Raw genomic sequence first — 16,130 nt, 5'->3', positions numbered from 1 at the left:
GGATAGAAGCCCCGAAGGGCTACCGGAGCTCTTCTTTTATTCGGTGTCGATTTGCTATAACTAACCCGATACCGAACGCAAACAATACCGTCTAATTTTCCGCGATTTAACTAACTTTCCGAACCGAAACACGGAGCGAAGAGGAACACGCCCGAACCCGATGGCGGAAAGAAAACAATCTAAGATGGAGTCGACGCCCATGCGCAATGGAGCCGAAAGGGGAGGAGTCCCTCGATCTCGTGACTCAAAAAGACTTCTTAGAAGAAAAACAACTTGTAACACTCCGAGCCCAACACTAGATGGCGGGATATGCACAGCGTGTGTATCTGCAGCTACACATGCCATCGAACATATATATATATATATATATATATATATATATATATATATATATATATATACACACACACACATACATACACACTGAAAAAATAGATTAAAATGACATAATAGTTAGGTGTTGAAATGCGACAGGAACAAATGTTTAAAAACACCATTAAAAATCGTCAGACATAGTTTACTAAATGAAATATAACTTCACCCCCTCATGCAGTACTTTGCTTAGTTCCTCACATCTTTCATCACTCATGCCATTTTGAATGACATGACTGATTATATCTCAAATGACATCACTGATGACATCATGCCATCATTGTGACGTGTCCTGTAGGCTTTGTGAACTTGAAGAAATTCAACAAGTTACACCTATTCCCAATTTTGTAGCACCAATCAAAGAATAACAGACATTACCTTTGTCCACATGCCGGACATATAGCATATCTGTCAACTCATCATCATTTGATAGCTGTTACCCTCTTTTTACTAGTATTCATCTGTAGGATAGGACCTCCTTTTGTATTATACCCCTACTCCAACATTTTGGACTGATGCTGTTGTTTTTTCAACTGTAATGCGCTGGGCACTGCTATCCATGCCCCAGTGCAAGTGCTTTGACTCCCAAAGTATGTGTACCGTTGGCTAATACCTGATTGGCTTATTTAACTCACCTACAAGTCCTAGTATATGGTATAGGATGTACCCAGCGTTATTAAATGAAATATCACTTGTGGACTACAGCACTTAATTGTGCCACCACTGCAGAGATAAGGTGAAAGGGTGACTAGGCTTGCCACTGCAGCCTAGTGAGGCAGCTTTAAAGCTACCAACTTGACATGGTTGAAAAAAAAATGCCATGCCAATCCTTTTTAATATCAATGAGCTACCTCTGTGCAGTGCCTTGGTATCCCACCTGGCAACGTGCTTAAAATTAATAAGAAGAGCATGTTTTTTTTTTGTTCAACATGCCCTGAGAGTGAAAACACAAAAATGCTATTTTTGCTGTAGGAAGGCCAGAGGTCCCATTGGCTAGTAGAACGCTTCACTAGCCACTGTGCTAAATGCTAACTTCAGTTTTGGACCACGAAATAAATTAATCCAAGGTATCAAACTATCATTACATTAAACCCAACTTATTGCGGAGATCGGATTTAGGGTAACTTTTAATAGAAAGAGGACTTTAGAATGTGACCACTTTGATCGCCAAACCTCCAATAGCCTTCCCTGTCTATGTGCAACAGTTGTCACCTGACACAACATGCTGCTCCCTTCTGGGAAGTGTGAAGCACTCCCAGGTGTGATGTTCTTCAACAGGATGGCTAACAGGAGTGACCACAGATGGCCCTGCTTAAAGAGGCTACGACCTCAATTAAGTAAATTTTGATCACACCCTCTTCCATGTGCAGGCGGACAGGCTGGCATCGCCTCCAGAGGGAAAAACTTGTTGCAGAATTGGTTTTCAAGTGGCTCATTATGCTGGGTACACCCTAGGGGTATGCCCAAGTCACCTCAAAGTGGAAGAAGGCTGGTGCCATCTGGGATTCAGGTAGAGGGGGATACACTGGGATTGTTTGGTGGTCAAATCCTCAGGAAGTGATGTAAAGTGGGAAGGATTGCCTTGTGACTATTGCCCTCACTTGCCCCATTGGCTACTGACTCCTCCCCACCACAAACTAGAAGATGGCATAAAAGTGCCACCCAGACCCACAGTCCTAACATCATTAATGGATGGGGAAAAAAAGACAGAAGGAGGGCTCCCCTGATGCTCCATGGAGCCAGTAAACAGATGCTGCACCAGAGGGACCCACCCGGAAAAAGGATTGTGCATGCTGTGCCCACTTGTGGAAAATAGTTCCACTTGTGCCAGGAAGGAAGAAGTGGCTGCAAGGGATAGTTGGATAGCCTCTTGTTAAGCTTCAGGAACCCTCAAAAGCTAAGGAACCTTGCACGAGAGTCCAGCTGCATGGGAACACCTGTGTGCTACTGGATGTAGAAGAGCCTGCTGGATAACCAAGCTCTGAGCATCCAGAGGTGTCCCCAATCCTCTGGGACCCATAGCCAAAGTGGACCCTGGTGCACAGTAACAAAAGAATTGCTTACCTGTAAGCAACTGCTGGACTGGCTGTAACCGGTAGACCAGTTGACCAGTGGCGACTGGACTCCCTGAATGCATCGTGGGGGATAGAGCCCTGAGGCTGGAGAGGACCCCTAAAGTTCATGCATGCCAGAGTGTCCCCCGGAAAACTCACTGCATCTCTTCTATAGCTTCACCATCTTCTGCATCTCAACATCCTCAGCTTTCTGCATCCTAAGCATAAGGACCACTTTTTGGCTGGACCACATTAAAAGAGAAAAAGACACTGACGACCCTAAGATGACTGGAAGTGACAGATAACTGTCCCCCTGGCACATAGTAATCCATGTGACTGGCTTCCAATCCTTTGAGGCCCATTTAAATTAAGAGAAGTAGTCCACTAGCTAGTTGGCCAAGCCCAGCTGAACCGATTACAATTATTTCTTGCATCTTTACGAAAATAATTATTTAACTTTGAAAAATCATTCTCTGTTTCTCCCTCTATACATTTAATGTCATTTTGGTGTCTATTTTGAAGATAAAAATGCAGTCCATATTTCTAAATTGGTGTCAGACTTTTATTGGGTTGTGTTTCTTACTTATTAACTGTTTTGGCAATTCTAAATGCTTTACAATCATTCCTTTGATAGAGACGGACTGCTATGTGCCACAGCTACCCAGAAGGACTGAGGTAGGGGCTTTATTAAAGAAACCTAACTGCACCGGATAAAGATTATAACATTACTACATGGTGAGGTCTCACCACATAATCCATCAATCAAACAAAATGCTTCTACAGATTTTAACGAAATCATCCATTTTTTAAACCTTGAACACGCTCCAAAAAAATAAAATAAAAAAAAATAAAAAGCTTTTTGTCCCCCATAACTGGATCACCCACTTTGAAAGACGTCACATGGTCACTAATTTTAACTCAAAAGGCTAGCATGTATGCACTTTTCCCGGTAAGACACCTTCAGCCAGGCCCTATGAACAATACTCTGCAGTTTGGTGAAATACACCACACACATTCCTGAGGAGAGCACAATGACATACAAACAGACATTCTTACAGCCACAGGGTGAGTCTAAACCGTGTGCACATGGCTCTCCCCTACACTATTCAACAATGTACAATACCTCAAAATCTTCCATGAAGATTAGGGAAAAAAAACATCCATAACTTATTAACGTCCACTTTACATAGAATCTACCTATAGAACAGTATACCCATTATTTAACAAGGTCACATATTCAGGCATTCACTGTTGGATTATCTATTGTGAAGCTTTGGCTTTTCTCACAGATGTTTGCAACACACTTTGGTTTTAACCCACAACCTGCTTTGAAACATATCCCTGCAATCCTCATCAGGTGTACACACCTTTGACTTTGTTTAATGTAGTACTATTTGCATCCAAAACTTTACAGGTCGTTAAGCAGTGCACCATATAACTTTCACCATGCAAAGCCCCACCTGCCTCCAGGGATTATGCTATTTCAATTCTATGCACCAACATGTATATACACACCTATTCTATGCTATATATATCTATAGGCTGTTTACTAACAACTTTTTTGTAATGCTGTAAGGGTTTATGGATCTGATGTCAGTGATTCAATCAGCGATGTCCTCAAGTATGTACGTTGAGATTTAATCAGTGATGTCAATTAATGTAATCATTGATATATGTGAGGCCACAAGCAGTGCATGATAGAGGTGAGAGTTATAGTTAGATCTCTAAACTATACTGTTGAACTTCAGAGTTTTTTTTGTTTTTTTATAAACCTTAGCTCATCTCATTTCACACCTAACTATAATGTTACTTTAACCTTTGTTTTCTTCAGTGAACTTCTGTGGTCTTTTGGTATTTTTTTTTTTTAAGTTGTGCTTATGCCCAACTCCCTTGGGCAACCTGTGTCTAACCCCATCATGCTGTGCATGGCCTTTGGAAAAAGCCCCTACAGACGGCTACAGAATCCAATTGTAATAAATAGCATATTACACTGTATCCATCTTTATGTGTACACTGCCACACACAAATTAAGGCATGAAATGCTTCTTGCTTCTCTAACTTGAATTACTCTATTGCACACAAATTAATTGTATTTACTGCAACCATTGTGAAGCAAAACATCTACCGGCCATATAATACAGATAAGGATTAGGGTTTTTTATTGCCCGCTTTTCCAAGATTAAAAATCAAGAACAGTTAGTTATCCTTGAGAGCGGCAGATCTGTGACCGCTGAAAAGTGTGGAAGGTAGACAGAAACATTATTCAGCCATGTTATAATTAAACAACAAAATGGCACCCCACATATTATGTTCCTATGCAGGAACGTCGGGCTAGCTGTTAAGATTCATAAAGTTCTAAAACATTAAGCCATATTATTTAATATTGCCACCTTTGTTGCAAAAAACATAATGCAATATACCACCTGATGGATCAACGATATATTTTACACATTTGTATATGGGTTTAACAGATTTATTCTAATTAAATGTTCTGGCTCATGACTTGCAAAATAAAATGCAAGGATGTGAGTTGCTATACTTGAAACACAAATGTATTAGCAGCACACCACAAACCATAATACACCTTTTCTTGTTTTATTTAATTCCTGAAGGTAGTCCATTTTGAGAAATCATGAATGAAAACTGATTGCTCATAGAGAGCTATTGTGTATGTCATCCAAGCCGGCCCACACCAGCTGCATGCTGTGCTCAGAGGCAGAGATGCTGTATATGCTGGTGGACTTAGAGCACACTGTCCACAACAGCAAGGTTTTTATCCACCCTCATATAATGTGATGATCATGTACATCCACCTTTGCCTCTGCTCAATGAATTGGGTAACATAACTTGTTTGCTATACAAGAACAAAAGCTTAAAACACTGGCAACTGCTCGGGTAGCTGAGCAATAAATACAGAGAGGAAGCGAGGCACAGAGCAGGCAACAATAACAGTGTTAAAAACAAGGCCACAAACTTCCCCCTGTAAAGAAAGAAGCACATCATAATTCAAATAATGATAGGTTAAAACCTCTTTAGATCTTTTCCTTTAATACTTTCATCTGATTATTTCCTTCCATTTGAAATAACGTGCACTTCATTGTTTCACAGTCACAAAAAGTTTTCTTGGAGTGGAGAAATTGTGATGGACTATGTCCTGGAGCACAATAAAAATCCACATTGCGAAAGTGCCACAGGCATCTTCCAAAAAAAGTGTTCTTTCTCAGCACAACATTGCAGGGCACTACACCAGGAAGCTTCAGTCTTCCCTGCTGAACACCAAGCAAGGCCAATACCTCAAGAAGCCAAGCGGCTGGGAAGTGCAGTGTGCAGTACAGTACAGTACAAGTCTCCAGCCAAGTTCCTTGTCTGCTAGTTCAAGGCACTGCAAATAAAATCAGTGCTTGGCAGGCAAAGTCTACAGGATGTGTTCTCCACCTGAAATACAACAAAGGAAATGGAAGCGGTCTCTTGTGAGGCAGGCATGCTGGTTGTGCCACAGCTTTTCCTTCCAGCCCTCGTGAAAGCACAGTATGCTCACATTTCCTTAGTGGTGGCAGCAGGAATTAACATAGGAATCCTTCGTCTCCCTCAGGTTCACATTGCCGGTCCCTGAAAACAATGGACAGAGCTGTTGGTCAGGAAAGGTTACATTTTGACCTAGAGTTTGTAGAGTTATTAACAGGCCATACAATCTTTTATTTTTGGTTGATGATGTATCATGCATGTCTAGCATCAGGAATCAGTAAGTGCACTAGAAACAAACACGTTTGCTGGGAATTTCTGAATACATACTAAATTTCATTATTTTTTTTTTTTAAATATGTTTATTGATTTTCTTACTAACAAAAGAAAAGTACATAACTTGCCCCAATTTTCCCCTCGCCCAACCCCCCCCCTTCGTGCCTGCTCCGGTCTTTTGTTAAGCTGTGTTCCCGCCTGCAATGTCTTTTCTTTGTACTGCTTCTCCTTTGGCCGCTGCCCCCCATAGTCTCATCAAGGCTATTTTGACATAAATGGTATATGCTTGTGTTTTTATGATTAATCCTCTGTGGTATCTGATCCCGATGATAAACTTCGATCCTCAAGATCTTCTTGTGGATTTTTTAAGCGATCGAGCAGGTCATTCCATCCCTGGGCTCCCTCCACACTCCCCACCCCCCTCGCCACCTCTTAGTGCAGTGTCTCTCCTTCTGCTTCAGCCCATTTAACTAGGGCCTCTTTCCATCTTAGTATCTGTGGGCCTCTAGGGTCTTTCCAGTGCATTGTGATCTCTCGTTTGGCTAGTATCAGCGCTAAGTCTATGAATTTATTCGTAATTTTTTTCTGATGTGGTCTGGGGAAACACCCTAGTATTATCGCTGTTGGGGTGGGCGGGAGTCTCCTATTTGATGTTGCTGTGATGGTATTTAATATCTCCTCCCAATATCACTGTGCTGCACGTCCATACCATGTGGATTAGGTCAGCTTCTGGTGTCGCGCAGCGGGGACAGTTACTGCTTGCATTTAGATAGATAGAGGCTACCTTTGCGGGGCTTACATATGCTCTGTGGAATATGTACAGATTGATCAGTTTGAGTCGGGCGTTTCGGGAGACTTTGTAGATATGTGCTATGATTTTCTCACATTGTGAGTCGTCTATGTTTTCCTGGATGTCCTCTTGCCATTGGGTCTTTAGTCTAACTAGGGGATGTAGTGTGTCTTTTTGTAGTGATTTATAGAGTGTTGATATCACTTTCTTATCTCCACCGATTGTGCATATGCTGTGGCATCCGGCATGTTGGGGGGGGTGGGGGGGGTGGGAGGGCTCCCTGGCACCCTGCCTCCAATGTTTTTGTATTAGTGTTATGATTGCTCTATGTGTGAGGAACATCCCTGCTGGGACTCCATATTGGGTCATCAGGTCTCCATATGTTAATAATTCTCCCTCCTTGTAGAGGTCGCCTACTAATAAATTTCAATCTTGTGATAAGATATACAAAAAAAGCTGAGTGTTTAAACTCTCAACTCCATCTAAATGTCCTAGAAACCACTCTCACTGGTTTTCAAAAAGATATTTCAATATCTTTGTACATTCTTTCCATAAAAGGCATACCCCTTCATCTTTTATAATCTGCTGATACAGCTCCTGTTGAAAGAGTGTTCAGCAGTTAGGTATCAAATCAGAACAAGATTTAGTGCAATGTCTTCTTCAATTCAGTATCACTCTGGAGAAAAATAAACAACCATTGCGATTTCGCAAAAAATCTTTTCCCGAATCTGAAACTAGGGTGCCCTGAAATGGCTTTAAGTCTCACTGTATGTTAAGAAGCCCATTCACTCATCATCAGTAGAATAGGTATCTTGGTCATAGGGGTGAACAATTTCCCATTCAGTCTCTGGGTCTTTTCTGGTTGAAGGGTTTGACGACCCAATAAAAGCAGTGTTTGAAAGTGGAGTGAAAGAACCCTGCAGGACGGTAGTTCTATAATGTTGCCAATGCAGGGTCCGGCAGGGAAAGATGGAAAGCTAAATGTTTTTTTTTTTTTTATATGTTCAGTGACTTAGCGTGACCTCACAGGCTGTGTTCTTTGAGTCTAGAGCTCAGCACTAAGTAGTTGAGAGACGGATGCTTTAACAGAAGAAACGTCTATCGTAGTGACACAGTTAGTGGAATGCTGCCTGGTTAGAAACACACATGCAGTTCACACGCAATAGTTGACAGGAACTATTTGATTCTCACCTGGTATCACTTGGAAAGAAGTAAAATTCACATAATCTTCAGCTATCTTCTGAAAGAGTTCATCTGAAACAACAAAACGCAGGAGTCAGTGAGGCAGCGCATACTCTGCCCCCCAATCTATCAGCAATATTTGCACTGGCGACATGTACGTTATTATAGACAGAGGTACAGCACTAAATACAGTTATCAACTACATTGCAATCTCAGCAACCATTCATTCAGTTTGTCCAACAGATGCTTCTCCCCTGCCCACAGTATCATGTTGGCACCAAAGACTATACCAAAGACATTTTGATAGAATATTCCAGACTGATATTTATCGAGGCCTGCTAGTTTACTGAAAGCGGTACCTCCAATGCAAATCTAAACAGTCATAACCAGGGACTGATGGCTTCTAAAAATAACTGCAGACTGGTCCCTCTTCAATTGTAAATCCAGAGAATTGTGTTCATTAATGTAAACAGTATGCTTCTGAGCAAGTTTAGTTTTTGGCTAACAACATTTTGTCTCAAGAAGGTCAACTGTAGATACGTCTAGCTGTGTTGTTGGTACAGAGACTGAGCTGCCTACCACGGAGCTAGCTGTGCAGATGCTTTGGTGGAGGACTCAAGGTATGGCCTGTAACCATAGTTTCAAGGGTAAATGTTATCAATAAAAGAAACATCCCTGAGGGAATCTTCGTAGGAAATTCCAGACAAAATACCAACTAAGAAAATCCAACAGAGTAACATTATCGGAGTACCTTGCATGAGAAGTCAGACCAACTAACAATAACTGGCCCAGATGACAGATCGAGATTGCCTTACAGCTTTGTAATACATGACTGGGATGAGATTTTGCGCAGTACTAAAAAGGAGACGGCTGTCGCCTCTATAAGCTGCACAGACACTCAAAGAATGTATCCATATTTATGCTGCTAAAGGGTGGCAAGCACATGACAAGGGGGTCAATTCTTGCCACCGTGCAGGATGCATAAAATGTGAAAATAATTTTAGCTGAGATTGAAGGGCTAGATAAGCAAGAATCAGGAGAAGCATGCATTTCTATTATGAAAAAAGGCACTGGTAACAGGATTATGTATGGTTATAATTGTAGATATTGGTCATCTAGAGTTACAGTTATTAGTGTAATAACGTCTAATGGAAGGGTTTGCTAATAAATGCTTAGTCAGCAGATAGTTAACCGATTTTCATAAAGATACATTTTTGATTTAATGTCATCATCTTCATCCAGTTCCCCAAAGTCTGATATCCAGCTTACTTTAAGATGTGGGAGAGGGTCTGGGGCATCGAGTAGGAAGCACTTGTATAGTCAGGAGATCCCACAACGGCATAATGGGCCCATTGTTAGTTTAATCTCTAATGCACTACATTCCGGGACCTCTGTAAGCAGCTATTTATGGGACTCAAGGAAATGTCGAACATGCAGCTATTTAAGGAATTGTGAAGGCTATATTTGGTTTTAAGGATATCAAAGGAGACTACGTGATCTGTGTCACATAAGTCGCCCAATGTCGAGATCCCTACTCTGTCCCAACTTTTAAAGCCCTCCAACCGGGTCACTTGTCTCAGCCATGTCCTTTCCCATAGGGAGGTTTGCTATGGCAGCTTCCCCCGATATTTAATGTGTGCTAGTGCAGCCCGCCAGCATATAAAGGGGATACTGGATATCTGGGGTAGTGCAGTGGGAGTGTGATCCCCGTAGTGGAAATTATGGATACCCCATTGCTCTAGACTAGGGGTACAATGAGCGCTGCCCAATAGTAGAGGCAGATATCTGGGGCCCCAAGGCCTTTTTCTTACTGGGGCACTGTACTTTAACATAGGAGCCTCTGTGTGCCTTATCTATCCAGCAAAACCTTGTCGACAGGACTGTAAGTCCGGGAAGGAGGAGGATGTGAGTGCAAATTAATAATTCTGCTGTAATTTCAAGAACCTGGGGAGAATTAGCATCTTGTATGAAGCTATCCGTTCTGAGAGGTTCAAAGGTAGGATGGCCCAGGAGACCAGGTCCACCTGGATTTGTGTCAAAGCAAGAGTGATGTTTAGTTCTCATTCAGTTTTTGGTTTGTGGGTGATGTTAATGCCAAGGATATTTGAAGGGTCCGGTAATGATCTATACCCTGGCATCAGGCAGCAATGGAAGGGGCTCGCACATCAAGTGTAAATATATTGTGATTTTTCCCAAATGACCTGCAACCAGGCTGCATCTTTATAGATGTCTAACATTCGGATGAGGCAGGATAGAGTTGTATGTGAAGGCTGCATATATAATAACAAGTTGTCAGTGTAAAGGGTGACTGTCTTTGTGGTGTGGGGAACAAAAGAAGCCCCTGACATGGGCGTTCACTCTAATCCAATTTGCAAGTGGTTCAATCAACATGGCAAATGCAAAGGGGTGACAAAGGGCACCCTTGCCTTGTGCCCCTCTGAATGGGGAAGGGTGTAGAGAATGTCTCATTAACACAGACTCTTGTGTGTACTATTATTTTAACAATCGCATTGAGGCTTGTCACCATCTTTTGGCCAGTAGTTTAAAATCTGTATGTTAGGTGGGAGATGGGTTTGTAAGAAAAAAAAATAGTGTTGTCGGTTTGCCAGGTTTGAGAATCGTGGTAATGGTGGCGTTTCTGAGTTCAGGTGGCATAGACTTTGTACACCTCACGGATAAGGAGCAATAAGTGGGTTGCCAAGAGGGATGAAAACGTTTTATAGCATTTGTCTGGAAAACCATTGCGGACTGGGGTGTACCAATAGGGGGCAGCCGTAATGGCCTCCTGCAGCTCTTCTAGTGTGCTGGGTTCCTCCTGTTTGCCGCGCTGATTGGAGCAAACAGGGAGGTATGCAGCTATTGGGTGGTTGGTTTCCCAGGGTCGCAGACTGTTAAGACCTATAAAGTACAATAGTACGCTGCAAAGGTCTATGCAATCTCCCCTGCGTTGTACGGAAGTTTACACTCGGGGTTAGTATCGCCAGGACAACATGGGACCCCTCGTGTTTCTGAGACAGCCAGTATATCAATTTACCTGCTTTACTACCAAGCTCGTAAAGTCAGTAATGCGCCAGTGATGCAGCAGTACAGGAAGAGTCGAGCAGTTGACATTTTAGTTTCTTACCGAGGTCTTTCAGTCAGTTTCTTACAGAGGTCTTCCAGTCATTGTGTGTGACTGGATAGTGTCGTCTTCTCAATGGATTTTTCCAGTGCAAGTATTTGGGTCTCTAGGAGTAAAATCTCTCAGTCTTTTTCACATTCACGCCCGCGAACATCCCCAAGTTCCCCCTCCTTAGACCACTCTCTTAAACGCTTTCCACAAGAACGTCGGGGAGTCGGGGACTTGGGTGTCGGTATAGGTCAAAGTAGTTCACAATGACACAGTTGGGAAAAATCACAATGACAACCCTGAGGCGGTCAACCAACGTGTCTTTGCAGAGCCACTATGTGTTGAGATCAAACATCTCCCAGTTTGGAGGTCATAGTCCCTAATTGGACCTCTACTGGGGAACGATCTGAAGGGACCCGGGGGAAGACACAAGTGCCCTGGACTAATGTTAAGGACTCTGTCAGCATAAAAAAAGTAGTTGAGTCTAGAACAAGTCTTGTGCAATGCCAGGCAGTGTGTAGATGTAGTGTCATAGTGGTGCCACCCACGCCACATGTCTACTAAGCCCAAGGAGTGCACCCATCTACAAAGGGCCAGGGTTCTAGCAAAGGGAGCCATGGAGGTAGAGTCCTTAGATTGGTCCATGACAGCATTGACGTCTCCACCCAACGAGTGTGCCTGGTTGGGTCTGCAGTAGTATAGTTAATAAGTATATGTGTGCCAGTAATAAGTGTTGGAGGCACCTAGACACTGCCAAGTGTCCACTGTGTTTCTCCAGGGCACCCTGCAGGAATATATTTTAGCCTGTGCACCCAGGTAGGACCTGGTAACAATTATCAGACATAAGTGGTGGAAGAGAACTGCTACTCCTCTCACTCTCAGTGTAAATCCAGCATGGAACACTCCAGTGTAGACATATCGAGTAAGAAGGTGGCAGTCAGTTCCCAATAGGAGAGTCTCCTCTATAAGCACAACGGCAGGGGCCAATGTTTTCACGTACCTCAGAACTACCTCTCTTTTGATTTTGTCCAGTAAACTACAGACATACTAGGTGAGCACTTAAGCTGTGACCCCATCAGAAAAGTCCTGTGAGTGTGAGAGGTGGGTCATTGGTGCCTTAAATAAGTTAATGGTGTATGTCTTGCATATACATAACAAACAAATGTGAAAGAAAGAACCCAAAAACAAGTAGAAACACCCCTGCTGCCACCAAACAACATTCATTCTACATTTCCTACCCAGAAGTATGTGTTGCCCATTTCACATTTCAAACAGGTAAACACAGATTGGCGCCTAGTTAATCAACCATTGTTGTCCTGATCCGAGGCTCGGTGGGATGCATTAACTCTAGCTTGGCTCAGTTGTGCCTGAAAAAAATCTTTGCTCTCATCAGAATCCATTGAGTGCTGTGTCCTCTGAACACCGCAGGCTCCCGATCCTGCTCTGGACCTCCATCTCTGGGCCCTGTCTCTGGCCCTCTGATGTCTGTGTGGGTCCACACTTGCATTTTGCGACTCCAGGTTTCTCTCCAGGGGCCCGTCTTCACTTGAACATTGGCCACCAGACCCATTCCCATGCTCTATCCGGGTGATAAAAAAAACACAGTGCTTTTCCCTGAAAGAGCACCTCTAATTTGGGTGGGAAAAAGAGACTGTATTTCAGGCTCATCGCTCGTAGTTTCTGCTTAATCTGGTTAAAGGATTTTTTATGAGCAACTGTAAAGATGGAGATTTTTGAGGACTCATAAGGCCTTTGGTTCTGGCCATAGTAGAATGACGTCCCTGTCCTGATAATTAAGGAACTGGGCAATGGCGGCTCATGGCAGAGCCAAAAGCAGGCGGCTGTCAGGTAAGTGCCCGATGGGCATGCTCAATGACAAAACAGTTGGAAATCTGATCCATCAGCGGAGCCATGTCTTGAGCAATGTCTTCGGGTTGGCACCCTCTGTACCCTCCAGGAAGTCTACAAACCTCAAGTTGTTTCAGTGGGAGTGACCGTCTGCATTTTCTAACCTCCCTGCCATTTCGAAGCCTGTCGGTTGTAGTTCGCAAAACATCTCCTGCAGTGTTGTTACCATATATTCGGGGATCGAGATGCACCCCTCCACCTCAATCACTGGCCCGTTGTATTTCATAGGTCCCCACAGGAAAAGCAACCCGACATCAGCAATTCTGGCTTCCAAGGCAAGTCTCCATTCTTGGATGGCAATTAGGAGGGCTTCATTATTGACTGCTGATCCTGGTGCTGCAGGATTCCACTGGTTCAGCAACTTGTACAGGAAGGGGGTCTATGGATTCCTTGTTATGTAGTAGCAGTCTGGCGTATTTGTCAAGTTTAACTTGCTGAGGTGCAGGTTGACCTTTTGCAATCTTTGTTCAGCTCAGGTCCACCAGACGCTCACCCAGAAGCAGAACAAGCAGCACCAAGCCTTCCCCAGCAGGGCCTTCACTGTCGCCACAGAGTTGCAACTCTTGTAGGGTGACTCTGCTCCCACCAGACTCTCTTGAGAACGCGGCGCTATAGACTCCAGTATATCACCAACAGGGGACCAATATCGCAAAGTGGCTCTGTTGCTCTCTAGCGGTGTTCACAATCAAGAGAGAGGTCCCCTGGGCCAACATGCAGTTCGTGCTTCTTCTACTTAGTTTGTTGCATCTCACTAGTGGTTGGCAACCGGCAGGGTCCCAAAATGCAACTCTGAGGTGGGACCAGAACGCTGGACAATCGGGGGGCAGGAAAGGCATGGTGGAATGCAAATCAGAGGCGGGAGGCGGGAAGGAGGCCGAGCAGAAAGCAAGGCCCTTCGGCTCCTAAGAGCCTTTGGCTCTAATGCCACAACGCATACCTTGCCCCCTGTCCGACCTCCCGCTGCTCCTCCAGCCCTGGTTACAGTGGGCCGACTATCTGGTATTGTCCTGACCTCCCTCACACCTGGAAAGAGTGTCACTTGCTCCTGTGTCCCATGTCTTCTGCCGCACAGCAGGAGCAGCACAGCACCGTCACAGTAGAGGCCGCTGTGCAGATTGGACCACACTCTGCATCCCCTTCAGGACGTCTGACTGCACCCATCATCCTTGGGGCTGCGCATTTTCTTCTGAGCAGCGGCACCAGCCCTGCAGAAGGTGCTTCACGGCCCGGACCTCTTATCCCAGCTTCACAGGCCACCCTATGTCTCCAACGACAGCGCTCACTTCAGCGCCGATCCCGATACTGTAGTGGGCAGGTGATGAGCAGACTCAGGGTGCAGGCGATGGGAGCCAGGCATGGGACACGGCCAGGATTCTGTAGGACAATCTATACTGGCTGGGAGCTTGATTACAATACGACAGCCATCTTATGTATTTTTTAAGTAGATCTTATAATTCCTCTTCCTATACACACCCTATCCCAACTCCCAACCCTATAGGTCTGGTACAGCAGGCTCTTCATGTAATTCCAAGAAGGCCCTTTACTAGTACCTCAATAAGAGCAAGATCATAACTTCTGTTGTTAGATGGAATGCTCTCTCTAATCTAGTGGTTGTGGATAAAATATCTCAAGGCTGGTGCCTTTGGAATTCTGTAGTACTTAAGCACATTGTGTTGCAGTTTGACTTCATTGTTTTATCATTTTATAATTTAACAGACCTGGGCAAAGATTTAATCTCATTAGCATGAGGTTAACACTGAAAGACAATAAGCAATTGAAAGGTGACTAGTTAACATTTAAAAAAAGCACAAGTCTGTGCAAAGGTTAACAATAGGCAGGTTGCCAGGGGTATTAAGGTCATACCTTTTTGTTCCCAAAAGTTACAAGACTACAAAAAATGTTATATGCTTAGAGCTCTAGAATTATTGAGGCGACTCCAGTGCAACTAAATTCTTCCATCAGGTGTTTTCCTTGTATCCCAGCTAAATGCAACTTGGATCTGTGACTAATAGTTTTATTCAAAGGTCCTGACCAGTGGACAATCTGCTCTTCTGTATGTTGCCAGTCTCTATCTTGTAGAATGCTCTGAAAACATCCTTCTGGCAAGTGGACCACCATACAAACACAATAAATAACATAAATATATAGCAATCTATGACCATGTGTCATGAGTTACAATATCATACAGAACTCATGAGGCCTGGTTCGTGCCTCTCAAGACTTGAGAGTCGAAAGGAGTAGGAATATGGAGTACTGTATGCAGAGCTGTTAAAGGCCTCCAATAGGGCCAGTCACTCAGAATATGCTCCCAACACATTTTTGTATTAAAAATCAATTTTAATTGTTGTATTATCAAGTGCTTTTACTATTCCAGGGTTCATGATCACTCAATGTGTTTCCTTTATTAGGAAGATACTTTTTTATCATTTTTTACGCAAATGCCAAATAAACCATTAAAACACATTTCCTTTTCTTTAACCATCTTTATGAAAAATATACATCTGTGATTATTCACAAGATTCATCTTACTTGTGAAAGAAATCTCTCACAATAAATATTGCTTGATTTCCATCTAATTACAGTGGCTCATTCTTCTACATTCTTACGGTCTTCAAAGAAAACACTACAGTCATTTATGTCAATCACCTAACCTGAAATGTTGGATCCAGGAACATTGGTTTCTGTTAATACAGGTTTACCATAGATCATCCTCTAGGTGGTTTCATTAATATTTTACAGATTTCAAATCGAGGTTAGGATATTTGATGATACAATGCCAAAAAATGCTTAGCCAAATTGGATGTCTGAATTGTTGATTCATGCTCAGTTATATTTGGTTTAAATTTGGCTTATGTAACCTCATTCACATAGGCGTTTTATTACACATATAGGATATTGTGACCTGCATGTCACAAAATGTGGCAGCTGAAATTTCTTTCCGTTCAACTGTTCGTTACTACAGCCAAAACATGTATTT

At 43.2% G+C, this 16,130-nt stretch overlaps 2 protein-coding genes across 5 annotated transcripts in view; one reads left to right on the top strand and one right to left on the bottom strand.

Moving 5' to 3' along the window:
* PRELID1 (PRELI domain containing 1) overlaps positions 1-16,130 on the top strand; it is a 232,218-nt gene that overhangs the window by 95,609 nt on the left and 120,479 nt on the right. The gene's annotated exons all lie outside the window — the stretch shown is intronic.
* RAB24 (RAB24, member RAS oncogene family) overlaps positions 4,563-16,130 on the bottom strand; it is an 80,006-nt gene continuing 68,438 nt past the window's right edge. For all 4 annotated transcript variants that reach the window (XM_069244512.1, XM_069244516.1, XM_069244515.1 and 1 more), the window contains exons 8-9: positions 8,146-8,208; positions 4,563-6,035 (exon numbers count right to left, since the gene is read on the bottom strand). In XM_069244512.1, the coding sequence (XP_069100613.1) occupies positions 5,971-6,035; positions 8,146-8,208 (128 nt within the window). In that variant the 3' untranslated portion in view covers positions 4,563-5,970. The remainder of the gene's footprint in view (positions 6,036-8,145; positions 8,209-16,130) is intronic.

The sequence above is a fragment of the Pleurodeles waltl genome, chromosome 7, assembly GCF_031143425.1.
Source record: "Pleurodeles waltl isolate 20211129_DDA chromosome 7, aPleWal1.hap1.20221129, whole genome shotgun sequence".
Lineage (NCBI taxonomy): Eukaryota > Metazoa > Chordata > Amphibia > Caudata > Salamandridae > Pleurodeles > Pleurodeles waltl.
Note: the sequence above shows the minus strand (reverse complement) of the source record. Positions and strands in the feature narration are given on the sequence as shown.